General features: G+C 40.7%; 1 protein-coding gene across 3 annotated transcripts; it reads left to right on the top strand.

Annotated features, from left to right (window-relative positions):
* The first annotated feature begins 440 nt into the window (after positions 1–440).
* ALAS1 (5'-aminolevulinate synthase 1) lies at positions 441–26,933 on the top strand. Of its 3 annotated transcripts, none has more exons than XM_039482051.1 (11): positions 441–719; positions 15,945–16,159; positions 17,831–18,049; positions 19,232–19,381; positions 19,538–19,760; positions 20,454–20,638; positions 21,734–21,913; positions 22,063–22,227; positions 23,606–23,874; positions 24,523–24,685; positions 25,913–26,933. In XM_039482051.1, exons 2-11 carry the CDS (start codon positions 15,961–15,963, stop codon positions 26,071–26,073), a joined length of 1,914 nt encoding a protein of 637 aa, XP_039337985.1. In that variant the 5' UTR covers positions 441–719; positions 15,945–15,960; the 3' UTR covers positions 26,074–26,933. The 3 variants fall into 3 exon arrangements, with proteins under 3 accessions (XP_039337985.1, XP_039337983.1, XP_039337984.1); XM_039482049.1 differs by lacking the exon at positions 441–719 and adding an exon at positions 15,090–15,233; XM_039482050.1 differs by lacking the exon at positions 441–719 and adding an exon at positions 15,110–15,238.

Raw genomic sequence — 26,933 nt, 5'->3', positions numbered from 1 at the left:
ATTGTAAGATCTTCAGGACAGGGAGCACATTCTGTAAAGTGCCACATCAATAGACAGCAACATAGAAGTGTTGCAGATCATTCATCATATTAACACCCTTAAGCTACTTGTGGAGAGGGACAGATTTGGATAAGCAGCTCCAAAGTGAAAGGGTTTATAGCCTAATCCCTTGAGCCATCCAATCCTCTTCATAGCACCTGCAAAGACCTTTAAAACACTTTGGCAGCTGCCTAGATAAAAAGGCAATACTTGACTAGATCACCATCATTCTCACCAAACTGCTTGCCGAGTTACTGTTCCCCAATAACCACCCTTCCCCTGCCTCAGGAAAGTCTTACAAGTGATGTTCATTAGCGCTGCCTCCAGCCACACCTGTGCTGCTCCATTTCTTCAAAAGGCCTACACCCTGCATAGGCCTGGCCCTTAGAAAGCAACCTTTGAAAGGGGGCTGTTATACTAACTAACTGCTGATCAGATCCCTGTGTATGATGGCAGATAAGTGCTTTGTAGGCCTTTCTCATTGTAGGACACCCCTACACACAGCCCAGAACTGAGGCAAGACATTGTACTTCCCAGTTGTTACAGGAAAAACATTTCATTTTGAGGATAATCTGTTTCAAGGCCATACTAGACCTGGGGACTGAGAGAAGCCAACTCCAGAGGGATGGAAACTAGAGAACCTGGAAAAATAAGAGAGTTCAACTGACAAACAGAAGAAGGTAAGAACAAAATAATTTCTGTCAGGTTGCCTCTCAGCTGTATCCTTCTATCTGCTCTGGGTTATGTACCTTATCATGGTAAGTGCAAGGCCGTCTGTTTCTTATTGTACCCAGAAATCTAAGCTTGATGGCCCCCCTCCCCCTACCCTGACCTACTTAAAAGTCTAAAACGCAAAGATTATTATACAATGTCACTCACAGGCTATTGATCAGGGAAAGGGAGTCCCACCTTTACAGAAATCTATGTGGTATTGCAATACAGTATTTACATCTCTGTGTGGCTTTGACTATATTCTGCAGAATCCTAATTAAGTTTTTTGGCTGTTTGATTACAAAGCTCTTCTCCAATGTGCTGGACACATTATTACCTCTTTCAGTCTGCAAGACTAACTCATTAGTGCTGAGAGAGGTGCAAATTTGTTGCCCTCACACACACATCAATTCACCTATATCAATTGTGTGACTTTCAGTGTTATGAGGACTGGAGTCTTGTCACGCTCACAATGGAGTCAGAATCTAGGTGACCCAAATGAATCTGAATGTTGTGCCTGTGGAAACACAGAGTTTCTGTTTGAGCCAGTGATATATAAACTCCAACAGGAAGGTGTGATCAAGTCCTTTCTTTCTCTCAGGTCTTTGCTTCCCCTCCAGCACTACTCTGTTCCCACACTGCTGTCTAGCCATATCCATCTGCTTGTGAGCATGGGTGAAAAGATGGGCCTTGCAGTGGGCCCTGAAGATTATTCGGTTATTACAGAACAATGGGGGGGAAGCATGCTTCAAAGGCATGAAACAGTAGAGAACAGCCTACCAGCAACCCCCATATCTCTTAGGCTGCTGGGGACAACGCTCAGATACCTCCAGTTGCCCTAACTGTGGCAGTAAGGATCTCTTAGGTCAGTCCCAGGACATTTAGAGCTTTATGGGTATGTCTACACATGCCTTCTACCAGGGGTGGCTCTACCTATTTGGCCGCCCCAAGCAGTCATGCGCGGGAGGTGCCCCAGAGCCCCGGGAGCAGCGGACCTCCCGCAGGCATGACTGCGGAGGGTCCGCTGGTCGCGCGGCTCAGCTGGACCTCCCGCAGCTGCGGACGGTTCGCAGGTCCGGCGGCTTTGCTTGAGCTGCCGCAGGCGTGCCTGCGGGAGGTCCAGCCGAGCCGCGCCCCCTCCGCAGTCATGCCCGCGGCAGGTCCGGTCGTCCCGGGGCTCCGGTGGACCTCCCGCAGGCATGACTGCGGCAGGTCCGCCGGCCCAGCCTGCCGCCCCCCCGGGAAAGGGCCGCCCCACGCGCGTGCTTGCCGCGCTGGGGTCTGGAGCCGGCCCTGCCTTCTACACAGCAACTAGATGCCCATGGCTGGCCCGTGCCAGCTGACTTGGACATCCAGGGATTGGGCTGTGGGGCTGTTTCATTGCTGTGTAGATGTCCAGGCTCAAGCTGCAGCCTGGGCTCTAGGACTCTGTGAGGTGGGAGGGTCCCAGAGCTGAGGCTTCAGCCTGAGCCCTTAAGTCTACACAGCAATGAACAGCCCTGTAGCCCCAGTCAGCTAGTATGGGCCAGCCAAGGGTTTTTCTTTACTGTGTAGATGTACCCGATATGTCTCAAACTCTCTAGGCCCCAAACCGATACTCAGCACTTCCCACTCCCTTCTGGACCCACGGCAAACATCAACTCCCCCTTTTCTTCTGGTTCCTAACACCTTGGCCACTTTGCTCCCAGGTCAGTACATGCGCCTTGCCAAATCCTGACAGACCCATTCCACTTCCTCAGCTGTTTAAAAGATAAATAGATTTTCTTTAAGGTTTCCTTCCTACTACTGTGCTGATGTCTCCTGGCCTTACTGCCCTAGTGGTGATGCTGTGGCAAACCAGGTGCCTGCTACCCATCGCACTTCCCCATATTACCTGACAGGATGCGCTATGTGTGGCATGAAGCAATCACTGATACAATAGAAGGCCTGGGAAACATCATATCTACAAAGAGTAGCACCACAGGAAATATTGAGTCCCAGCTTCATAAGATCTAGTTCCCCACAGGACACGGTGGGGTGATTGAGGTGTGGGGGACCGTGGGGAAGAGTGGGGGACCGTGTAATAATCAGTTACATACAGGCTTGTATCAGTTACATACAGGCTTGTCTTTCAACGACAGCAGCTTCAGTGCTGGTGCAAAGAACTGGCTAAGTTCCTTCTCTGTACATAGAGGTATCTTTGTAATAGCAGAACTTTCCCATTGTCTTTTCCCTTCCATCCATCCAGATGCTGTATGTAAAAGCAAACTAAAGTACAGAACAGCACCAGTGATAACCCTGATCACCAGTCCATACACAATGTAGCTGCAAAGATTGTTCTCCTGGTTCATTGCACTGACTTCTTCCCTTTGAATACCTCCACAGGCTTCCCATTTTTTACAAGGTCATGTTCAAGCTTTTCATCCACGTCTTCAAGGCCCTACACAATCCTGTCGCCTCCCTACTTATCAACTCTTCTCTTACTGGATCGTCTCTCCTGCCCTCTGCCAGTGCCAACCTAGAGACCACACTTCCCATACAAACCCCTCCATTCCACCATCTCAGCTACCTCTTATGCTTGGAACCCCCACTAGACACAGCCACTGTACCCTTCTCCTTTAAATCCCAATTTACAATCCATCTATGCTGAGATGCCTAGAAGAAATTACCGGAGCCAGTGTTAGTTGGCTCGTGGGCCAGTCCCAGATAGTTGATATTTGTATACAAACAGAGAACTTTGCCTGATTTGCACTTCTCTCTCCCTTGGTGTGAGCTCTTCAGGGCTTATGATGTATGTGGGCAATACCTAGTGTATTGAGTGCTATCCTAATACAGAGAACCTCCCAAATACTGGTGGCCAATAATGTACATATGGCATAACGCCTGCTGGGTAGCTTTAGTCCTTTAGGACTAGTAATGAGGGCATTTCATTTCTGAGTATTATGGTATTTCTTACACTGAAGTGGGCCAACGGTTGCATGAGGCTTTATAAGAAAGTTAGAGATTGCCTAAGAAGTGGTGTTGAGCTTTACCAGGGTTTTCCGTCAATTTGTATCTGAGTTTGGTCAGAGGAGAATATGGGATCCTAGAAGTTTACCGGTAGATGAAGTCAAGGAGTAGTAACTGAGTTTTTGCCAACTTAGAAATATTGGGCCAGAACCTCAGCTGGTGTAAACTGGCAAAGCTCCACTGAAGTCAATTGAGATTCACTGATTTGTGCCACCATTCTCACCCAATATTTCTGCCTTATTAAGAACACTCATAACTTTCTGTAACACCTGGCAGGAAAACAAATCACTGCCACTTTCATATGAGATGCCAAGGTGGCATAGACAACCCAGAAGGGTTACCTATTTCCTGGAGGGAAAGATGTTCAGTACTTTAATGTATCTTCCTCAGAAGAAAAGTTGTACTACTGGTGACATAAATAGTGAATTTCCATTCACTTTAGGAGGAGAAATGCCTACGGAAGCACTCACTGTCCAACATGGAACAAATAAAGGAAGCAATACACACCCAAAAAAAGGTACAAGCACAGGCCAAAAACAGTCCTGACAATGCTGAAAATTACACCCCATACTTGAAAACCCACAAACATGTCATTTGAGAGAGAAGGAAGAGAAACCGACCCTGCAACTTAATAGAGAGGAACAAACTATAGGGAGTGACTGTATATGAGAAAGTATGTGATAGAGAAAAAACAAGGGTTGCTAAAAGCCCAGAGAAAAGCATGCCTTCTACAAAGCAAGATGAGAAAATATCTTTTGCACTTCCTTTGGGGAACATCAAACCAACAAACTGAGAGTGCTGTGCACATTCCAACTCAGAAAGAGCTTGTAGAAAAAAATATGGAAACCCAATAAAACAGTAAGATGATGGATTCAAAACTATTTGTAATCATTCAAGGTACTTGTGGCAACCAATTCAACAGCTAGCACAGACCCCACTTACTATATAGGTAACTACTGTGATATTGAAGGAGCATGGATCTTTCACAGCAGAATACTATTTACTGGGCAGAATCCTAAATACCCAGTAATATTTCAGCCTAGCATGCTGATTGCAAGGGTGTTTTGTGTACTCCTGCTGTGAAACTGTACTGCTTCAGTCTAATAAAGAGCAAACCAACCATATAAAATTGAAGATTTCTGGTGAGAACAGTGTTCTTTTGACAGTGTTAAAGCTATCTTTGTAATCTGGGGCTGTCAATGGGTATTTGTTCATTTCTCCACTGGGGGATGGGGAGCAAAGTGTTCGCTCTCTGGTGGCATGATATATATTTATTTTTAATGATGGATCAGGTATGGCTTACTTCTTTTGATGAAAGTTCCATTGTGTTCTGTACAGGGATCTGCCCTTCTTGGGAAAAGACTGGCTTTCCAGATTTTGTTATTTTACTGGGTTAATCCACATAGAGGGATATGTTCCATTTCATGTGGTCTATAAGGTAATAGGTGTCCACCAAGTTTGTTTTTAAAAGGTTGGTACTGAGTGGGTCATTATGATCTATTTTTAGTGGCCTGAATAGTTAAGCTGATGTGTCACGGGTAACATCGTTACTGGGTAGAATTTTGGATTTGAGTATTTCTCCTACATACCATATGTACAAAACCTTCCTCAACGCACAGCAAAAATATATGGAAAAAAAGGATGCTTACTCCAATTAACTGACTTTCATCCTGCCAACTCCGCTACAATTCAGATGTTTAAAATATTATGGTCCGTGTCCTGGATCGTGAAAATGTGCATCAGACCATTCTTCAGTGTAACTTACACTATTACATACACTTGTCAAAATTGCCAGCATCACAAACTATCAGATCAGAACAGTTTTTTGACTGCGAGAAAGTCAACTACACTTCCAGAACTCAAATTCAAATGAATTTGAAGATCCAAGTCCAAAACGTAATGACTTATTTTGCGATATTCTGACCTTGCTGTCCACTTTGTATATTTCTCCTGCTTTTCAGATTGAACAAGATTTATCAAAAATGAAAACACAATATATTAACTTCAATAACCAGAGTCATTGCTGCCACCAACTCCTACAAAACAAAAGCGATTGTCTTCCACTCTGGGGCTGCTGTTACCTGGGTAAGAGGAGAACATATTTGGCATGAATGCAATGATTCTGTTATTACTCCTTGTCTCCATCTACCAGTTAAAAACGCTGGGATACATATTATCCCCCTCCAAGCAAACTTTAAATACAAATTAACTGCAAACCATGATCAAAACTTCTTATGCCATCTCTAACTTTCTTGTAAAGCATCATGCAACCGTGGAAACCACTTATTATAAGAAATTCCATAGAAAACTCAGCTGAATATTCCAGATATAGTTAGGGGTTGTTGTTGTTTTCCAAAATAGACCAAATTAGTATGTTTGTTTTTTGTTTCTGGACCTATTATAAAGGCCATCATTTTCCTTGTGTTCTGAATCTATTAAGATTCCTGAGGTCCCTTCCAACCCTGAGATTCTATGATTCTAAGATTCAAATTTGCTGTTTCTCCTTCTTATATACACGTACACATGGGTTTATGTGCCACTAAGAACATAAGAATGGCCATACTGGGTCAGGTCAAAGGTCCATCTAGCCCAGTATCCTGTCTTCTTACAGTGGCCAATGCCAAGTGCCCCAGAGGGAATAAACAGAACAGGTAATCGTCAAGTGATCCATACCATCACCCATTCCCAGCTTCTGGCAGATAGAAGCTAGGGACACCATCCCTGCCCATCCTGGCTAATTACCATTGATGTACCTATCCTCCATGAACTTATCTAGTTCTTTTTTGAATCCTGTTATAGTCTTGGCCTTCACAACATCCTCTGGCAAGAAGTTCCACAGGTTGACTGTGCGTTGTGTAGTTCTTGGTGGTTCTGACTGCAAGACCTTTCTTCTGTAATCTAACCCTTTCTTCCTCCTCTTTCATACCCTATTCTTGGTTGCCATCACTCATTGCATCTTTACTAGGGCTGTCGATTAATTGCAGTTAACTCACACGATTAACTCCAAAAAATTAATCATGATTAATCTCAGTTTTAATCACACTGTTAAACAATAGAATACCAATTGAAATTTATAAAATATTTTGGATGTTTTTCTACATTTTCATATATATTGTATTCTGTGTTGTAACTGAAATCAAAGTGTATATTTTTTATTATAAATATTTGCACTGTAAAAATGATAAATGAAAGAAATAGTATTTTCAGTTCACCTCATACAAGTACTGTAGTGCAATCTCTGTTGTGAAAATGCAATTTACCAATGTAGATTTTTTTTTTGTTACATAACTGCACTCAAAAACAAAACAATGTAAACTTAAGGGCCTACCAGTCCACTCAGTCCTACTTCTTTTTCAGCCAATCACTAAGAGACAAACAAGTTTGTTTACATTTACAGGAGATAAGGCTGCCCTCTTATTTACAATGTCACCAGAAAGTGAGAACAGGCATTTGCTTGGCACTTTTGTAGCTGGCATTGCAAGGTATTGACGTGCCTGATATGCTAAACAGAAGTCTTAAAAGAGCAACACTCTGATGCACAAACTACATAACCCAAACCACCAAAAAAGAAAAACAATTTCTGCTGGTGGCAGAATAATGGTGGCTGACTCAAATAATGAAAATGAACATGCATCGGTCTGTACTGCTTTGGATTGTTATCGAGCAGAACCCATCATCAGCATGGACCCATGTTCCCTGGCATGGTGGTTGAAGCATGAAGGGACATATGAATCTTTAGTGCATCTGACACGTAAATATCTTGCGATGCCAACTACAACTGTGCCATGCGAACGCCTGTTCTCACTGTCAGATGACATTGTAAACAAGAAGTGGGCATTATCTCCTGCAAATGTAAACAAACTTGTTCGTCTGAGCGACTGGCTGAATAAGAAGTAGGACTGAGTGGACTTGCAGCCTCTAAAATTTTACATTGTTTTATTTTTGAATGCAGTTTCTTTGTATATAATTCTACATTTGTAAGTTCAACTTTCATGATAAAGCCATTGCACTACAGTACTTGTATTAGGTGAATTGAAAAATACTATTTCTTTTGTTTTTTACAGTGCAAATACTTGTAATCAAAAATATAAAGTGAGCACTGTACACTTCGTATTTTATGTTGTAATTGAAATCAATATATTTGAAAATTTAGAAAACATCCAAAATATTTAAACGGTATTCTGTTCATGTTTAACAGCACAATTAATCATGACGAATTTTTTTCATCGCACAACAATTTTTTTCATTGCTGTCAGGGTTTCCTCCCCACTCTGAACTCGGGTACAGATGTGAGGACCGGCATGAAAAAAACCCTAAGCTTATTTCTACCAGCTTAGGTTTAAAACTTCCCCAAGGCACAAATTCCTTTCTTGCCCTTGGTATCACTGCCACCACCAAGTGATTTAAACAAACATTCAGGGAGGGCCACTTGAAGCCCTATCACCCCCAAAATATCCTCCCAAACTTCTACACCCCCTTTCCTGGGGAGGTTTGAGAATAATATCCTAACCAATTGGTTACAAAGTGAGCACAGATCAACCCCCCTGGGTCTTTAGGACACTAAAAAACAATCAGGTTCTTAAAAGAAGTAAGTGTGTGTGTGTTTTAAAAAAAAATCACCTCTGTAAAATCAGGATGGAAGATAAATTTACAGAGTAACAAAAAGATTCAAAACACAGAGGATTTCCCCTCTAGGCAAAATTTAAAGTTACAAAAACAGGGATAAACCTCCCTCTTAGCACAGGGAAAATTCACAGATTATCTTTTGTTTTAGCTTAACACATTTCCTTGCTATTACTTACTATTTCTGTAATATTAGATGCTTAGTTCAGATATGGCTTAGGGAGATGTATTTTCCCTGCCCTGGTTCCTCGCTGACCTGGAGAGAACAAAGGAACCCAAACAAAAACCTTCCCCCACAGATTTGAAAGTATCTTCTCCCCTTATTGATCCTGTTGGTCAGGTGCCAACCAGGTTATCTGAGCTTCTTAACTCTTTACAGGTAAAGGAGGGATTAACCCTTTGCAGGGTAAGGAGGGATTTTATGCTACCCTTAGCTGTATGTTTATGACAGCCCTAATCTTTATTAATATTTAGGCCGAGATCGTGAAAATTACTCAATGCAAGCAGATTCTTGTGCCCACACAGAACCCCATTGACCTTCATGGGGCTCCACATGGGCACAGAGTTTGCTCATATGGGAAAATTTGCAGAATCTGGCCCTCAAATTGTAAATTCTTTATGGCAGGGAATGTCCCTTTTTTTTTTTTTTTTTTCTTCCCCTTTTCCTTAAAGCACTTAACACTGTTCTGGGGGCTGTATGAATAGGTCGTGCATTTTTAAGGTACTCTGCATTTTGCAGTCTCATGGAATAAGAACATGGATGGGAATTGGGAGATATGGGTTTGGCACTCAATTTCTGACATTGACTGCATGACAGTGGACAAGTCGCGTAACCGCTATGCATCTCTAAAACGGGAATGGCTCACTTTTGTAAAGCATCTTTAGATCTGCTAATGAGAGAGCTATATGTTCAAATATCATTATTCTGTGTATCCTCCTCTAACTCGATAGGGGTAGAGAAAAAGCACAATTGCTTTTACTTCAAAATTTTCCATATGGACCAATAGGGCAGAAAACCACTAAGGACAAAACCACTTATATGGGGGAGGGGAATGAATCCTATTAGTAGCACTGGGCCTGGGTTTAAGTTTTGCCCATGTTCCTGTGGAGCTAGTAGTTTATATACTGTCTTGGTCTATTAAAGCAGGAGGCAGGCAATGGTTTTCAGTCTAACCGTGTTAAAGAAGCTATTGAAATCTCTTCTTTGGAAGCACAAAAATCCCTCAGCACCTACCTCACTAAAAAGCAGGGTATAGAGGCTTTAATCACTAATAGGTGTATCTGACTGGAGTGAGAGCTGCAAATTTGCTATTCAAGTTTTTGTTTCCAGGAATATTAGACAAACCTGCCTTGAAAAAAGGGGCAGTGCTCCTATAGGCCTCTTTTAAAAAGGCAACATTCTTCTGAACTATTTTTACACTGTATGCTTAAAAAAAAGGTATCTTCAGCATTGGTGTTTTCTGGATTCCTGCAGCATTCTGGTTGGCCCCAGCCTGGGATTTTCCCCTGCTGACTTGGGGCCAAATCTTGCAAGAAGTTGAGTGCCCTCAACTCCAGTTACTCAAATGGGGAGCAAGGCAGAATTTGGCCCCTGAATTCCAATTCACATACCAAAACAAACATTTCCTTGTATGTCGTTGCCTCATAAAGAATTGCTCAATATCTTGGATCAAAGTCTGACCTATGTTACACCTGTGCTACCCCAGTGAAATCAGTGAGTAGCACAAGAGGGACTAATGTCAGGGTAATCTTTTTATAAATGTAGCTAAAAAGGATCCAAAACTACAACCTACCTTTGCGTCTGGGAGAAGGGGGGTGTGGGGTGGCAGCTGAATTTTACAGACCATCTTTTCTAATTACAGGAGTCTTCATTTAATAGGTAGAGCTGGATGAGAGACAATTTTCTCATCCTGAGTTTTTGAAAAACTTTCCCATTCTGAATTGGGACAAAGCTGAAATCTCAAATTTTATGAACCAAAACTCCTGAGTTTTGTTTGGGTCTATCAAAACATTTCATTTTGATCTTTTAAGCTTTTCTAAATTTAGTAAAAATCTCAAAATCAAAATAGTTTTGACTCCATGCTAAAACTTTTTTTCAAAAATGTGAGGATTTGATAACTTTAAACTTTTTTTTTTCCAGTAACTTTTTGAGTTGGGAAATGTATAAAAACTGACCATTTTGCAAACAGTTTAGGCTTTGACTCATTGACAGTTTTTGGCAAGAAAGGGATTGTTGAAAAATTTCCAACCAGTTCTATTAGTAAAGCTTTTTTTCCATCTTTGCAATAAAAGCAAAAAAAAAAACCCAAATGAACTTGTCGCCAAATCACAATGAGCTTTAATTAAAACCCCTTTGTCACCTTCAATAAATTTCAGCTTTTAGTGTCAGCTTTACTGGTACTGGTTTCACCCACAACAGCTAAACTCTGGGAATACTACAAAATGCGATCACCTTACTTTTCTTTTTTTCTCCCTTTCTCTGACTTCCTGCCTGCTTTCCTTTCTGCAGACAAGCAGGAAGGTAGAATAGTAGACGCATTCCCCTCCCACCTACTCTCATTAGACGCCCTGACCTTCCCAATATGACACATTCTTTGGCAGCCCTCCAGGACCCAGCAAGTGCAGTAAGAATCAAGTTAACTGTACTCCAAAACTATTTAACTTTGCTCAACTCCAGTCACTTACGTTAAATATTTTTCTTTCACAACAGATATTTTTATATTTAACCACAAGAATCCATGTTCAAATCATGTATGAGGAGTCTGACTTAAGACCACAGAATCTAGGAATGTTTAAAAATATAGCTGAAAGTTTCCTTGCTATTTGGAGATCTTAGTAACGTAGCCAAGGTCATTCTAACCCTGATCCAACTTTTTTTTTAACCAGGGTCCATCAGACCCTACCACTCTCCCCATTTTTGTTTAATTGACCAGATATCTTTGTGGCTTACTTTGCTTTATTTTTCATGGATTCAGAGACTAAGGCCAGAAGGGATCATATTTTTAAATATAAAAACAATAGTTGATGGATTGCAAATAGCACAGTGGGTTAGTTCACTAGGCTTTTATCTCTAGACCTGGAGATATAACAAGACGCAGCTTGTTGGGATTGAGAAGCATTGTAAGATTTTTTTGTGAAGACACAGAATCAGAGTAGCTGGTGGTAGTTACAACTTAGATTTGAGATGCACTGGCAGAACACTTCAAGAAATTTTTGCATGGCACTTGTCCACACAGTGTACCCTGCTCTAAATACCACTAGTCCCTCTAACTTCATGAACACAATGTTTTTTATTTTAAAGGGAGTGTGGAAAGGGGGGAATGTGTGTAAATCCAACAAATCCGAATCAATATCCATATAAGAAATAGTCCTATATGCATGATCTAAAATAATTCTTGTTTTACTTGGGGTCAGCTGCTTCAACTGTAGTTTAAATTCTGTTAACGTTTCAAGACATTAGTGGGAAGAAAATATCTCTTCACAATTAAATTTGGCAACCAGTATCCTCACAGGTGGGAAATATTTTCCCAAATAAATTGCAATGACGGAAAGTTTGATTGAAATTTTTCTCTTCTTTTTATTTCTAACTTTTTTTAAGCTTTAATAGGGAGAGGAAAGGTCACTAGTCCAGAATAAAGAGCAAGTCCTCTTTAAAAGAAGTGTTTAAAAATACATTCCAACTAACTCTCACATTTTGCATCATTTTAATATTGGAGGCATATCACTACTGCAACTGGAGTCAAACTGCTTTCTGTACATGACTGAACTGATGAGGAATCATGGCCAGGGGGACCTTGTCCTGATAATACCAAGCAGTGAACCACTGTCCTGTTTTCATGCCCCCATCTAATCCATAGAAAAATACCTTTTGAGGTTCCATGTTAAATGAATTTCTGATATCCAAGACCGCTTTTTATTCAATAAAACAAGAAATCACACTTGATTTTGAACAAACTTTTGAATGCACCTAACTTTGAGTCTGACCCAGTAATAGGCTTTGATAAGAGACTTGGGCCTTGCATTCAGCTCATTAATTTACTTGTCGTTCTCATTTTGTTTCTCCTTGTGGTAATTTAAGTGTAAAATCGCCATCGATGGCAATGGACTGTAACCTGGTGGATAGTGTCTTTGCATTCTACAGCCAAGAGTACGTTCAAATCCTGTTTGTTTTATTGGTATCAAAGATTTTGACCAATGTAGTCTAAGATTCTTACTACTTAAGCAAAAAAGTCATTTAAACATTTTACATGTAGAAAAACTTCAATCATAGAACATTATTGATCAAGAGGCCAAATTCCATCCTGGACAATACTGATTTTTATTGGAGTTGCATAAAGTTTAAGTGAGGAGAGAATTTTGCCTTACTTTGTCCCCCGTTTCCCAGTGTTCCTGGACAGCTGGAGGATGTTAGCCCTGATTCTTAATAGCTAGCTCTTTTAATGAGACATCTTAACCACATACCACATCATAAAGTTGAATAGCTGGAAGTTTTTCAACAACTTCTGGAGTTGTAATATAGCCTCAGCCACTAACTGGGTGGTATCAGCAAATAGCCTGTCAGTTTTCCCAGTTACAAATGGGATTTTTTACTTTAAGGATCAGCCTGTAACATCTCCATATCTCTTAGAAAATGTAAATTGCTCTGTAGGGACAGATAATCAAGTATTCAGGACCCTCAATTCTACGTAAGTTTTTACACCACCCTTCTCATCACCATAATATCCAAGCACCTCCCCAAAGTGTATTAAGGTCACATTTGGTTCAGTTGGGGTTAAACTTTCAAAAGAGCTCAGCTCCCTTTTAGACACCTAAATTAAGTGTCTAAAATCAGGCTTTTAAATCTAAAATCAGGCTTTTAAAGTGAGGTGCAGACCACTTTTGGAAATCTGGCTTCCTCATCTTAAGAATTCTTGATCTCAAAAAAAGACAATATAGTATTAGTCAAAGTAACATTATATTCCATGAAATTATCCAGGCAAATACTTGTACTGTTGAATAAAAACAGAACCCAAACTGCATGGTCATTATCCCACCAATATTAATGATCACTTTCACGAGGCCAAAAAAATACTGAAAGTTTATGGAGTGCTTTTAAAAACCTAAATGCTAGTGCCAAGGAAATCACCAAATGTGATATATAAAAGGGTAGATTGCACTGATGATTTAAGTGACATATTTACTAAATCTTCAGAATAACTGAACTGTAAATTAAAAGATAATGCTGCAGTGGTCAGTTAACTTATTGCTGTCGTTTGTTTTCATGGTTATCTATCAATTCCCCCTTTCTTGCTCTGTCCTTACCCCTAGACAATGGTGCAGAGCTGCCTGTTTTCTCGTGTTAGCATCAGAGTTTAACAAAAAGTGTCAATGTTTGAACAAAACAAATCCTTGTTTACATTAGCTGTAGCTTGAATGAGGTAACTAGTAAAGATCCTGTTGTTAATGCTGAATACTATTTATTTCCTTAAACATAATTCAAAATGAAGCTCTCTCTTAACTAGGAACTGGGAGGAGTGTCTTACAGCAGAAGTAAACAATAGTTGGCATTGTTCTAGTGTGTGGGAGTTTTGTTTTTTTTAATCAAAGGACTTAAAGCACCGTACATGTAATAAGCCTGGCAGTGCGTTAGACTAGGGGGGATGGAAGGACATGAGAAGCAACAGTACATAAGCCAGGGTAATGGTCCTTAAAAGAAAAGGTGGATATCCAGTCTTCCTGTATCTATGAGCCGGGTTTTGAGGAGTGGAGGAGTCACCTATCTATCATCTTCCCTCATAAATTTGCTACACAACAGCATGGGCAGGTGCCATATTCCACCTATGTGTCTTGCTATCAAGTCTTAGACCCACATATGGCTGATGTGATATTTATGTTATCCCACAAGTATCTGTCCATAGCACCTTTTATTGTAAAAGTTCAAAGCCCTTTATTTACTCCTTGCGTGGTAGCAGTGCTGAGAAGCCCTAGTAGCTCACTGCTAGCTCCATTTTACAGTAAATAAATCAAGCCCTTCAGTTCAGATATCTTCCCAAAACTTGCACAGGGCCCCACTAGATGACCCAGAACTAGAACCTGGGAGGTGATTCCCAGACCCCTATTCACCTTTAGGTCACATATTACATCACCACTTCTAACATGGAAACACTGAATCACAAAGCTGAAGTAATGAAGTGCATCTAAATGGCAGGAAATGTAGCCTGCAGCCTCCCTAGTTACTGCCCTGCCTCTCAATGCGGCTAGTGCTGCCTCCAGGTGGCCCCATGAAGGGGAAGGGACAGTGCCCCTCCATTCTCCCCATACTAGCTTGAACCGGGGGCTGTTGCTCCCTTCTTGTGGCAGATCCATGTGCAGCCACCTTTCTCCCACGACCTTGTCCAGTCCTAAGGCCCTAATTTCCAGGCCAAGCCGCTGCCACTGAGCAGCCAGGTGAGTCCCCCTTTTCCTCGCCCAACAGGTCCTTGTTCTCTCCCCTCTTCTGCCCCTACAGAGGCAGCGCCTAACGGCATCACACCTCCAGCTTCTGCCCCAGCTCTCCCCTTCCCGCCCCGCTTCCACCTGCCTCTGTCCTTTCCCCCTTCCCCCTCCGCCCCCGCCACTCCTCTCCCCCCGCAGCCAGCGCTGCGCCACTCGCTCCCTCCTCCACGCAGCGCGTAGGCACTGGCGTGAGAACGCAGGAGATCGCGCGTGCGCCATAGCGCGGGAAGGACTTGTGGGAGGGGGTGCGCATGCGCCTCTGCCTTGTGTATGGAGGGGGTACCGCTGGGCGTCGTCCCATAGTGCGCCTGCGCGGTGCTCGGGGTGATTATATAGGTGGCAGCGGACCGAGGACACCGCGGAGGAGCGTCGGAGCCGGAGAAGCGGATCGGTAGCGGGTGAGGTGGGGTCCTCGCGGGGCCCGGGACTGGGGACGCTGCGCCGCCCCGGGGAGCGGGCGGGGACGTGGGGGCGCCGGGGACCCCCGGGGGCACTCAGCTCCCTGCCGCTTTCCGCTGGCCCAGGGGCCTCTCCTCCGTGCGCCCCCTGCGGTCCTGGGCTCCCTCCAGCCTGCTGCGGCGGGGACACGGTCAAGCTGAAATCGTATCCGTTACAAATAGTCGGGGGCGGGGGTTACAACTGCCCCTCGGGGCGACTGTAAAATCGCATTTCCGTGTTGGTTTTGCGTTGTGCTCCCTCCCCTGGGGTGTGCGAGCCCAGGGAAACCAACCCCAAGTAAACCCGGGGGGGGGGGAGGTATTTTAAGTGTTGTCTTATTACAGTAATCTTACAGTCAGTTAAGAAACCCAGCAGTTCCGTGAATAGGCTGCTGATGTCCATTTAAATGTGCCAGGGCTCTCCCTCCACTTCCTTTTGGAAGACTATTGCACAACCCCCCTGTTAAGAAGATATTTCTAATACTCTACCTGGTTCTTTGCTTAAGTCATCCCATTATTATTAGTAAATACCACACTGTACTGCTTTCCATCTGCTGTAACCTAATTGTATTGTGTATCATTCAACTCTGAAGTAGTCTGGAATATGGTTTTATATGTAAGAAATGATCTAACACTTGCATTTAACATTATCATTTCTGTATCTTGCTACAGGATAAAAAAAACAAAAATGGAAACGGTTGTTCGCCGCTGCCCCTTCCTGTCACGGGTATCCCAGGCTTTTCTGCAGAAGGCTGGCAAGTCACTGCTCTTTTATGCTCAGAGCTGCCCTAAAATGATGGAAGTTGGGACCAAGCCTGCTTCTCGTGCCCTGGGTACTTCAGTTGTTCACTGCCAACAAGCTGAAGAAACAACCTCATCCAATGACAGTCAGTGTCAATTTTGTGTTTCTTTTTATAGCTAGTTAATGATGTACAAGCTACCATACCCAGAAGCTTATTTATTTTAATCTAATTTTAAGCTTCCTCATCAAAAGGCTTTTTAGATTTTTACTTACAACTGTATTTATGTTTACTATTAGATCCCATCCTTTTCCTTTCATTTGTCAGGTTATGATGAAAGGTTGTACAGTAGAACTTCTCAATTGCCCCTAATTTTGCTTTCTCCGTGACTGGCATGAACACCTCAAAAAGACTGAAATGTTTACCAGTAAACATCTCAAAATGTTGTCCTTACTCAGTGTTGCTTATGTTATTCAAACACTTTGGTGTGATGGGTTTTTTTTAAAGACTCATCTCTGATTTTAATCTGTCTGGTTTGTTAAACTTTGCTTTGAAAGTAAACTACTTAATCCTGTAAAATTCAGTGCCTTGCTTGTTGCACTTAGAATAGTGTTATGAGTTTGGAATTCTAAACTTTGGATTTGGTAACACATCTGAATCTTGGCTTTCTTGTAATACAGTAGAAGTGTAAATGAAATCAGTTTTGGTGTGTGCTACACACTCAACAATTAAATGGCAAATTGTGGGAGGGGGAACCTGGTTGTTAGAGGAACACACCACCTTCCAAAAACCTAGGAAATGCGGAGAATTATAACGCTCACCTTTTGCTGTGGGAGCAAACGTGAAAAGATATGCAGTATAGAAGAAGCAATGTTGCCTCTACAAGAAGAAAGGGAATTGTCCCTGGGGCTGTTGTAAAGCAGACAGTAAATTATTACAGGACAACTTTAGTTGGATATAACTTGCTCTTGTCAGATAACTTGCATGCTAGGTGCATTATTCTACAACATTCCTTCCTTTTAACTTGCATGTACGTGCACTACATTAATCTTCACTGGTTCTGTAAGATTTCCAGGTTGTCATTTTTATTCACTTGTTTTTCACAATTACAATCCTTGACTTGTTTAATAAATGCTTCCTGCTTAGGTAGACAAGGAAGAACTTTTTCAAAACACTTCGGGATCTGCCCAGCCAGAAGGAAACTTCTGGAAACTGTAACTGCCTGAGCTGGTGTACTCTAAATATTTTGCTTAATCTTCTCAAACACCTGTTGCTTAAAACTTAACATATATGGCTTCTTTGAAAGTAATTGGACTATTTTAAAACTGAAGTTCATACTCTGCAAACTCTAATGTAATATCTGAGAGCAAAGTTCTGCTGATCATAACTATGTAATTGGTGCAAATCCAGGTCAGTAGAGTTCAGTCTCTTATGATTTGTGGCTGTTTATTGACCCTGGTTGAGAAAATTTCCCTAGAGGATTTATAATCTGAGATAATAGGGGAGAAGGGGCAACTGAGAAACTCAGCTGAAAAAATTTTTTAATTGAAATTAACTCATCCACAAAGCACACTGTCTCCTCATTTGGGAAAGAGGCTATAGTATTGCATTCTTCAAGAAAATTTGGCTTTAAATGTTAATCAGATACTGAGACTTCATACTTTTGTGTGATAATACAAGTACAGATGGCTCAGTTAAGCAATTCTGGCTGGCTTGTGGTTTAGTGTAATAGATAGTTGTCAGAAGTTTTATGTTCTTGTGCAATCAGATCACCCCAGTTTCTGTTTTTTAACGCTTGTTTTGTTTCTCCTATCCAAGAGGCCAAAAATTCCAAAGATGTGACCCAGGAGAACATCAGTGGATCCCAGCTGCCTATTAGCCATCCACCTGCTGTTACTAGCCAGAGCACTAGTCCGAGCTCTGCCACTAAATGCCCTTTCCTGGCAGCTCAGATGAACCCTAGGAACAGTAATGTTTTCTGCAAAGCCAGCCTAGAACTCCAAGAGGATGTTCAGGAAATAAAGGCTGTAAGGAAAGGTATGTTTTTATGTATGCTGCAATAGATAGTGAAATATAGACTCTTGTAACACTCTGCTTGCTCGCACTAGTCTTAGAGATAAAAGCCAAGGCTGACACAATTGCGACCTTATAGGCCAGAGGGAGGGTCATGGGACAGTGCAACAAAAGGATTTTATTGCAGAATATAGAGATTTTAATTGTGCTCATGCAGTTCTGTTCATATTACTAGTTTGTTGTGGTATCTTATCTTATACCAACTCTTTATGTCTACTTTTTTTTTGCAGCTGGTTTTAGTGAGAATTATGTTCTAATTGCAAAACAAATAATATGTCAAGCTACAGCACTCTTTATCAGTTGGCTCTAAGAAATAGCTCTTGATATTGCTTATAAAAATTCAATGGTAAGACGTTTTGGTGAGGACAATGTGTAGAACACATTAGCATTGCTGCCTACATGAACATACTCAAAGAATTAAGCAGCTACAGGCTGGAAAGCGCAAAGCAGGACACTAGAGACAAGAAATAATTTAATAAAAACCACCTCCCTTCCACCCTGGACCATCTTCTCCTTAATATTTTGATTGTAGTAGTGCCTTATGGCCCTGATCAGAAATTGGTGTCCCATTGCATGTGTCACTATACAAATAAGACTGTTACTGCCATAAAGAGAACAAAGTTACTTACAGATTAAAGTAGTTTTGTCAAAGCATTGTGTTAAAGGAAGCCTTTTCTTTCACCAATACTAAGTCTTGCTGCTTCCTCTGGAAGAAGTCAGTTTGTTCCTTATCCATTCACTCCAGCTTTTCCAGTCTGCTGCAAGCCCTAGTAACAACGATCCATAGCAGTAGAACAGAAGCTTGGAATAATAGAGAAACACTTTTACCTACAACTAAAGCATGTGTTTGGCTCTCGTAGCCTACATACCAATTGGTCCCAGGCCATTATTGAATCTTCTGAATTGAACCTCAATTTTTGTTAGACAAGATCTGATTTCACAAGGTCTGAGGAAAGTATGACTTTCTCTTCAGCTTCTGAGTCTTATTGCTGTGCTTCAGTATCTCAACTAAGTTTATTTTAAACAATTTAAGATACTGGATTCATAACTTTTCATGGCATACAATGTTTTGTATTTTTGATATAAGATGGTGTGAAACTGACTTTAATAATCACTGGATTTCTTTGCAACATCTCAAATGTACAGAGTTTACTAAAACACCAGTGAATCCCACTGTGATAAACACCAAGACTTCTGGAGAAGAGCAGAATGGCTTGCTGAAGAAGTTCCAGGATATTATGTTAAAGCAAAAACCAGAAAGAGTGTCTCATCTGCTTCAGGATAACTTGCCAAAATGTAAGGATCATTCTTGTTTGATTAGCAAAATAAATCTGAGTCTACTATTAGTCTGCTAAATCCATTTTTGCAGTATCCAACTGCAGACAGATCTTCTGACATTCAAAAGTGTTAATTCTTTCTTGTATTTAATAGCCTCTCTCCTCCTCCTTCTAGCTGTTTCTACTTTCCAGTATGACCAGTTCTTTGAGAAAAAAATTGATGAGAAAAAAAAGGATCACACATATCGTGTATTCAAAACTGTGAACCGAAGGGCACAGGTCTTTCCCATGGCAGATGACTACTCTGATTCCCTTGTCAGCAAAAAAGAGGTGTCTGTATGGTGCAGCAATGATTACCTAGGGATGAGTCGCCACCCACGAGTGTATGGAGCTGTTATGTAAGTAGTTCTATCACTTAAATTAAAAGTAAAATGTTTGGTAACCACAAGGTATGCAATGATCTACAGGAAACTAACTCAAAGCAATGACAAGCTCAGATTTTTCCAAAAGAATGTAAATTCTAGGGAAGGTAGTTTTGTATAATTAAATTCCTTCTGCTGTGTAAAGGGTATTACTTTTTAGCACATGGATAATCCTCCCTTCTCACACATTCGACTACTGTCATAAAACAACTTAAAATATAGTTGGCTGTAGTGCTGCAGCACTAAAGTGGTGAACCCTTGATATTCCTCCTTTCTGTATTAGTTATATGTGGGGGCTTATGGGAAAACTGCTGGACAGCATAATTATCTTATGTCTCAGTACCTATTAAATACAGATAGCTCAGCATAAGGCAGTGGAGTCCTACGATTTTTGTAAGGGGCACAGCTAGTAAATAGCATTAGCTTTGAGCTCATGAAGTTCCTTACAAAACTTAGTTTTGGCCTCCAAGATCCTTATTCAAACTGTAAACAAATACAGTTGCACCTCTTGTACCCATTTCTCTTTAACTACTACTGCTTTTATGTAAGTTATTAAGGAATAGTGATTTGTTATAGAAGATAATGTCCCTTTTCCTGAATTGTTCACATGCAGCCGAGAGTCAAATAGTATTGATTAATGCTTCTCCCCCTCTTGAACATGCCTTAAAGGGATACGTTGAAACAACATGGTGCTGGAGCAGGAGGCACCAGAAATATTTCTGGAACAAGTAAATTTCATGTTGATTTGGAGCAAGAGTTGGCTGATCTCCATGGAAAAGATGCAGCATTGCTGTTCTCATCATGCTTTGTAGCTAATGATTCCACTCTCTTCACATTAGCTAAAATGTTACCAGGTGAGATCTGATGTATTACATTGCATAGTATCCAGTACTACATTCTGCAAACAAAATACCCTGAAATTTCATTGAAAACAAACTTCTTTCAGATGATACCTGAGATTCTGACCATTTTTTGGTCATGAAATACCACTTTTTAAAAAAGCAATCTTCACTAATTTCTATTGTGGTGGCATCTAAACACCTTGATCAGGATTTGGGGCAGTGTTCTATATGCCATATTAGAAGTTATCAGGCTGCACCTGTATCAGACACAAAGTGGAGGTACAACCTATGAGCAGAGTGTCCAAGGTGGTGGTTGGTACATATCTCAGTTCCGTTTATTCTCTTTAATATAAAAGTGAGGAACTTTAAAGGGTAGGGAAGGATGGAGAGGAGCAGGGAGAAAGGAGACTGACAGTGGAGGGATTGAGGGAGAAGGACATGAGTTGAAGACAGAATCAACCAGCAAATGCCAAGTTCAAACTGTAAAAGCAACCCGCTGATATCACAGGGGCTGAGGAGGTATTGGAGGGATGGGTGGCAGCAAATGATGCCCCAGTTGCTGTAACTTCCTGCTGTTTCCAGAGGCTGGTTTCACTTCTGGAAAGACCTACTGTTTTCCCCACCCCATGTAGCTGCAGGTGAAAGAATGGTTTTTCCCCTGCTATAGTCCAGGATATGGTTAACACTGGTAAACTGACTCTTTCCAATCTTGTATCTGCTGTTGCTGGAGAAATGTCTACAGTTAAGACTTCTGTAACTTCCAAATGTAAAATTTAAAGTATATTCCGTTTGGGATTGGGTATTTAAATTTGCATAACTGACTTAAGGCAAGTAAAGTTGTGAATTCCTGGAAATAAGTGTCTTAATTTCAGGAGCGCTCCTAAAGCAAAAATAAAAAATGTAGCTATTTCAGTGGGTATTGTCTTAAATATGTTGTTGCAAAGTTTCTGATTTAACAAAAATGTCTATAGCTTCTCCTCTTCTGGGGCTAAACCACAAATTTACCAGCACAACCCTATTTCATATAATTTTTAGGTATCTGTACAATCATCTCTCTGCTCTTTCAGTACAGCCATAACTACTAGTAACCTTTGGTTGTCCCCTCAGGCTGTGAGATTTACTCAGATGCAGGAAACCATGCCTCCATGATTCAAGGAATTCGGAACAGCAGAGTGCCTAAGCACATATTTCGCCATAATGATGTCAATCATCTCCGAGAACTACTGAAAAAATCAGATCCATCTACTCCCAAAATTGTTGCATTTGAAACTGTTCACTCAATGGATGGTGAGTCTGCTTTAAAAAGCATGTATCCTTTTGTTAAATAGGTGCCTTACTGAAACACCTAAATTGTCTGTTTCTTTAAGCTACGAAATATACATATACCATCAAAAGCAAGAACTTGCGATTAATTGTGATTACTGTTTTGATCTCAGGTGCAGTATGTCCACTGGAAGAATTGTGTGATGTAGCTCATGAGCATGGTGCGATCACTTTTGTAGATGAAGTACATGCTGTTGGGCTGTATGGCGCTCGGGGTGGTGGCATAGGAGATCGGGATGGAGTCATGCATAAAATGGACATAATCTCTGGAACACTTGGTATGTGTATCTTCTGGCCTTTAGTTACAAAAGTGTATAAACTGTTTTTGTACAAATGCCAGCAAAGTTCATGCTGCAGACAAGATGAAGGAATAAAATTAACTCGAATCATGTCAGTAAACTGACTTGTTTCTAGGAATTGAAGCATGGGATTTTTAAAACAGCCTGAATGACTGACTTAGGCTCACCAGTTCCATTAACTTTCAAAGGCACTTGTGCTAAGTCACTTAGGCTGATTCAAAAAATGCCACCTGAAATGGTAAGTTAGCAAAATGACCCTAGTGGCATAGTCTCTAGTCCTCTATCAGTGAATTCATATGTGAGAGAGTTAATTGTGGTGCAGTGCTCTATATTTAGATCTTAACTCTCCTTTGTGTAAGGTGGAATGTTCCTAATCCAGAAACCTGAGATGGGAGTTGTGTAAGGAGATTTGGCGAGAACTGAAAGAACCAATAAAATTCTTTTGGATGCAACACAGACTGTTTTCTAACTATTAGAGTTCAAATACTGGAAACTGAAAATCTGCTTAAACTATGTACTTAAAATATAGAGCAAGAGTTGAAACTCTACCTTAGAAAAACATGTGGCGGTGATTTGGTTTAAGAATTTTATTTGCAATCTCAAACCTCAGCATGATATAAACAAAAATAGTGTAATAGGCTTCAGTTTAATTTGGCTTTGTTTTGGCCTTTAACTATTGGGTAGTATCCTTTTGAAATGGTGATTACTGTACATACTCAGTAGATTGCATGAAGCACATAAATAAGATGCAAATAGAAGACAGGAGTGAGGGCTATTTTTAGTTATCTCAGGAATAGCTCACCCACCTAAACCTGCTGGAGAGAAAAGCCGAGGGAGTGGAGCACAAATAGTGGTCCCGAGTGTTTAAACTCATTGGAATATATTTTATTACTCCAATACTTACTGAATGTGTTTATTTTGGGGTAGGATTTACAGTTTTCTTCACTGGCGTTAAAATATAGTGCAAGAATCTTTTGTCCTAGGAATCACTAGTAGGTGCTGTTTGTAAATTTTTTTTTTGTCTTAATACTCTCATAGCGGTCACAAGGTTTCTTCATAACAGATTGGGATTTTTCTGGGGTGGGGTGGAGTTGGATTAACCTTGTCTTGTGCTAATTTACCATTAATTTGGAAGTTCTAGAATAAAATTGAGGTGCTTTATTGTGTGCTAAATTATTGGAAAGACCTAATTGTGTTGCTCATAGGAAGGTCAGGATTTGGAGTCCTACTTCTCCAATGTTTTTGTGTCAGGATGATCTCTGATTCCAAGAAAAAAAATAAGTACAACTGTCAGATCCTGGCTTGCAGTTATCTTTTCTAAAGGATAGAGTAAATCTTGATTGTTTCTTATTTTCAGGCAAAGCATTTGGTTGTGTGGGCGGATACATTTCCAGTACAAGTTCTTTGATAGACACCGTACGTTCCTATGCTGCTGGCTTCATTTTCACAACATCCCTGCCACCCATGCTGTTAGCTGGTGCGCTTGAATCAGTCAGAACTCTAAAAAGTGCAGAAGGGCAAGTTCTTCGACGCCAGCACCAACGCAATGTTAAACTCATGAGACAAATGCTGATGGATGCTGGACTCCCTGTAGTACACTGTCCCAGTCACATCATTCCAATCAGGGTAACTAAAGATTATGGTATCTTTTCTTTTTAAGTTTAGTGAAAGATGTTCCACAAGAATAAACTTGTTTGTATTACAGAAAATACCTGAAGCTGAATCAGACTTGCATTCTTATACAGCATGTAAAGTGCATAGCTTATTTTAGGTTTATATAGTATGAAGTAGGCTGAAGCTGAGGGTTTTCCTTAAATGACTAAAACCTGCCTTTTTTTTTTTTTTTTTTTTTAAACAAGTGCAGCAGGGTGTTAGCCAACAAACTGAACTGGCAAATGCTATAAGTTCCATTCACACTTAACTAACTTTGTGTGATGTACTTTACTATTTGTACAATATTCTAAATTTAAATATCTTCAGGGGTACAAAAATGCATACTAAAGAAATTAGTCATTGGAAGTACTCTGGCAAGAATACTAGAAGGAAGTTTTAAATTTCCCTTCTATACCATGTTCTGTTCTAATAAGCACAGGGAGGACAAAATGATTAAATTCTGATTTTTTGTGGGTAGTCCATACTTAAAATAGAATCTTCCACAGATTGTGGCTTTTTAACTAACTTTTCAAACCTAGAAGGTTGGTTGGGATTATGTATTCTGATAATTACACATGCACAATTCCAGTTACCATGAACTTGACCATTTTGTACATCTAGGTTGCAGATGCTGCTAAAAATACTGAGATCTGTGATAGACTGATGAGTCAGCACAGCATCTATGTCCAGGCAATAAACTACCCCACAGTTCCACGTGGAGAAGAGCTGCTGCGTATTGCCCCAACTCCTCATCACACACCTCAGATGATGAATTATTTCCTGGGTGAGTGAATGGACTCCAACAGAGTTAAGAACTCTATAAAATGCTCTAGTATCGTCATTCTGAAGATTTACGATATGATCCCTGATCTATTGCTAGCTTAAAGAAAATATCTATCTACACTTTGCTGAGTCCAGCTGGGAAAACTCACCTTGGAAGAAGGTGAACTATTGCTACGAATGAAGTGTTAGAAAGTGCTGTCAGTGTTTCCCATTGATTTGCCTTTGAGCATGAGTGGTGGTAGCATTTTGTAGCTTTCAGACAGAGGGCTGCAGTACAAAAGCCCAGAGCAATACTAAACCAGTCTTCAGTCATCTTCTGGTTCTTTTACACATTGTAGTTTAAGGATTTTTTCTTTTTGTTAAATTAAACAGAGGTATTGTCTTCTAGTGGGAGCTTGTTTAATAGTGCTGCTCTGTGATTTTTGCAGTTTCCATAAGAAATCACCTAGTCGTCTGTACATTTAATCAATATTTGTTACAGCAAAGTAGCCTGGTTAATTTATACTAGTTAAAAACTGGAAAATGAGATTTAGGACTCCTGGATTTTCAACCTAGTGAGTCTAGGCAGAGCTGAGAAGTCTGCACAAGTGAGCCTCCCAGCCCAGGTAACAGAGTTGGCATGGCTCACACTAGTACTCTAAAACTAGCTGTGTAGACAGCATTTTAGAGTTGCAGCTTAGGCTGGAGTCTGGGTTCCGAAGGTTATCGGGGGGGAGGCTTCAGAGCCTGAGCTACGCCTTCAATAGTTGTATAGACAGCACGTTGTAGAGCACAAACCCAAGTCTGTTGACCTGTGCTGGGAGGCTTGCTTCCATGGTCTGTGTAGACAGACTGTGGTGGCCATGGGAAACTCTTCCATGATTTCAGTTTAGTAAACCGTAAAATGAGGTAAAGGCTGTGAGCATGTTGAAAGGCTTAAGTGCTTTGAAGAAAGGCAATTCCATTTTATTATGGAATAAGAGTAATGGACTGTGGATGGATGGCTAGATTCATAACTTTGAAGGTGAACTAGTTTCAGTATTTGAGCTCCCTCAACACCTTTTTTTACTAAGCAAAAGTTGTCGGGCATTTCAAGTAGGTGGCTTTTTGTTGGGTTATTTTTACTTTCCCCTCACCTCTAAACATTGTAATTCATCACTTGCAGTACTCAGTGTTTTGGAAAGAGTTCTACGTACTGAAAGCTTATTTAAGAATATTCTGATTTTAATGTCTTCCTTTTGTCTAACAGAGAAACTGATGGCTACATGGAAGAACGTTGGTCTGGAGTTGAAACCGCACTCTTCAGCAGAATGCAATTTCTGTAGAAGGCCTCTGCATTTTGAGGTGATGAGTGAACGGGAAAGATCCTTCTTCAGTGGCATGAGCAAACTAGTTTCTGCCAGTGCTTGAGAGCAAACTGTTAACCCTGTCTACGTCTAGTCCTCTCTAATATCCAAATAGCCTGGGTAGCCTTTTTAAATTGCATATTAAATTATAACATTTTAATCAATAGTCTAAATACAGCTCTGAAAATAAAGTTCAAAACAGGGTGTCCTGCTTCTGTCCTTTTAAGCTCATTGCTGTTGTTGTGTTAGCATTTACAAAGAAGACTGTAGGATTAGTGGTCAGAAAAATAAAGTGGAACAAAAACACTCTCAATTCTAATTTAATTCATTAGTAGGTAGTTTCTGACTTACCATCTTATACCAGTGTGACTATTTCAGTGAAAAATAATATCATTAAATGGAACACTATATAAAGTCTGTCATTCTATCCTCCCCCCCACTCCCCAACATGCAAGGGAAAGTTGTAGTGAGAATTAGTGTGGATGCAGACTTGACACTGTATAGGTCTTCCTAAGGTCAGGGCAGTGGAACAGATTTAAGAGTGTAGTACTCTATTTCTTGACAAGAACTTTTTCCACCTTGTGTGGTTTTTTTTCTTTTTTTTTAAAGACCTGCATAAGCCAATCTTGTGCCACATGATTAAACATTTAAAAGTATAACACCTGTACAATAATAAAATTAAACATTTACACACTCTTCCCAGTATTACCATCTTTCTGGCCTTGGATCAACAGGGGAAAAATAAGCTTGCATATTGTCCAGTTGATCAATTTTCCTGAGGAAATTGCACAGTGCTTTTTCCTTCTCACACCTCCAGAATTACTTCCTTATGCAAATACATACAAAAAACCCTTAGTCAAATGTTCTACTAAATAACAGTGTCAAACAGTCTGTGAACAAAGGTTTGGGATTATTTGATATCAT

Source organism: Mauremys reevesii, linkage group 7, assembly GCF_016161935.1.
Source record: "Mauremys reevesii isolate NIE-2019 linkage group 7, ASM1616193v1, whole genome shotgun sequence".
Classification (NCBI taxonomy): domain Eukaryota; kingdom Metazoa; phylum Chordata; order Testudines; family Geoemydidae; genus Mauremys; species Mauremys reevesii.
This window is presented reverse-complemented; position numbering and strand designations above follow the sequence as displayed.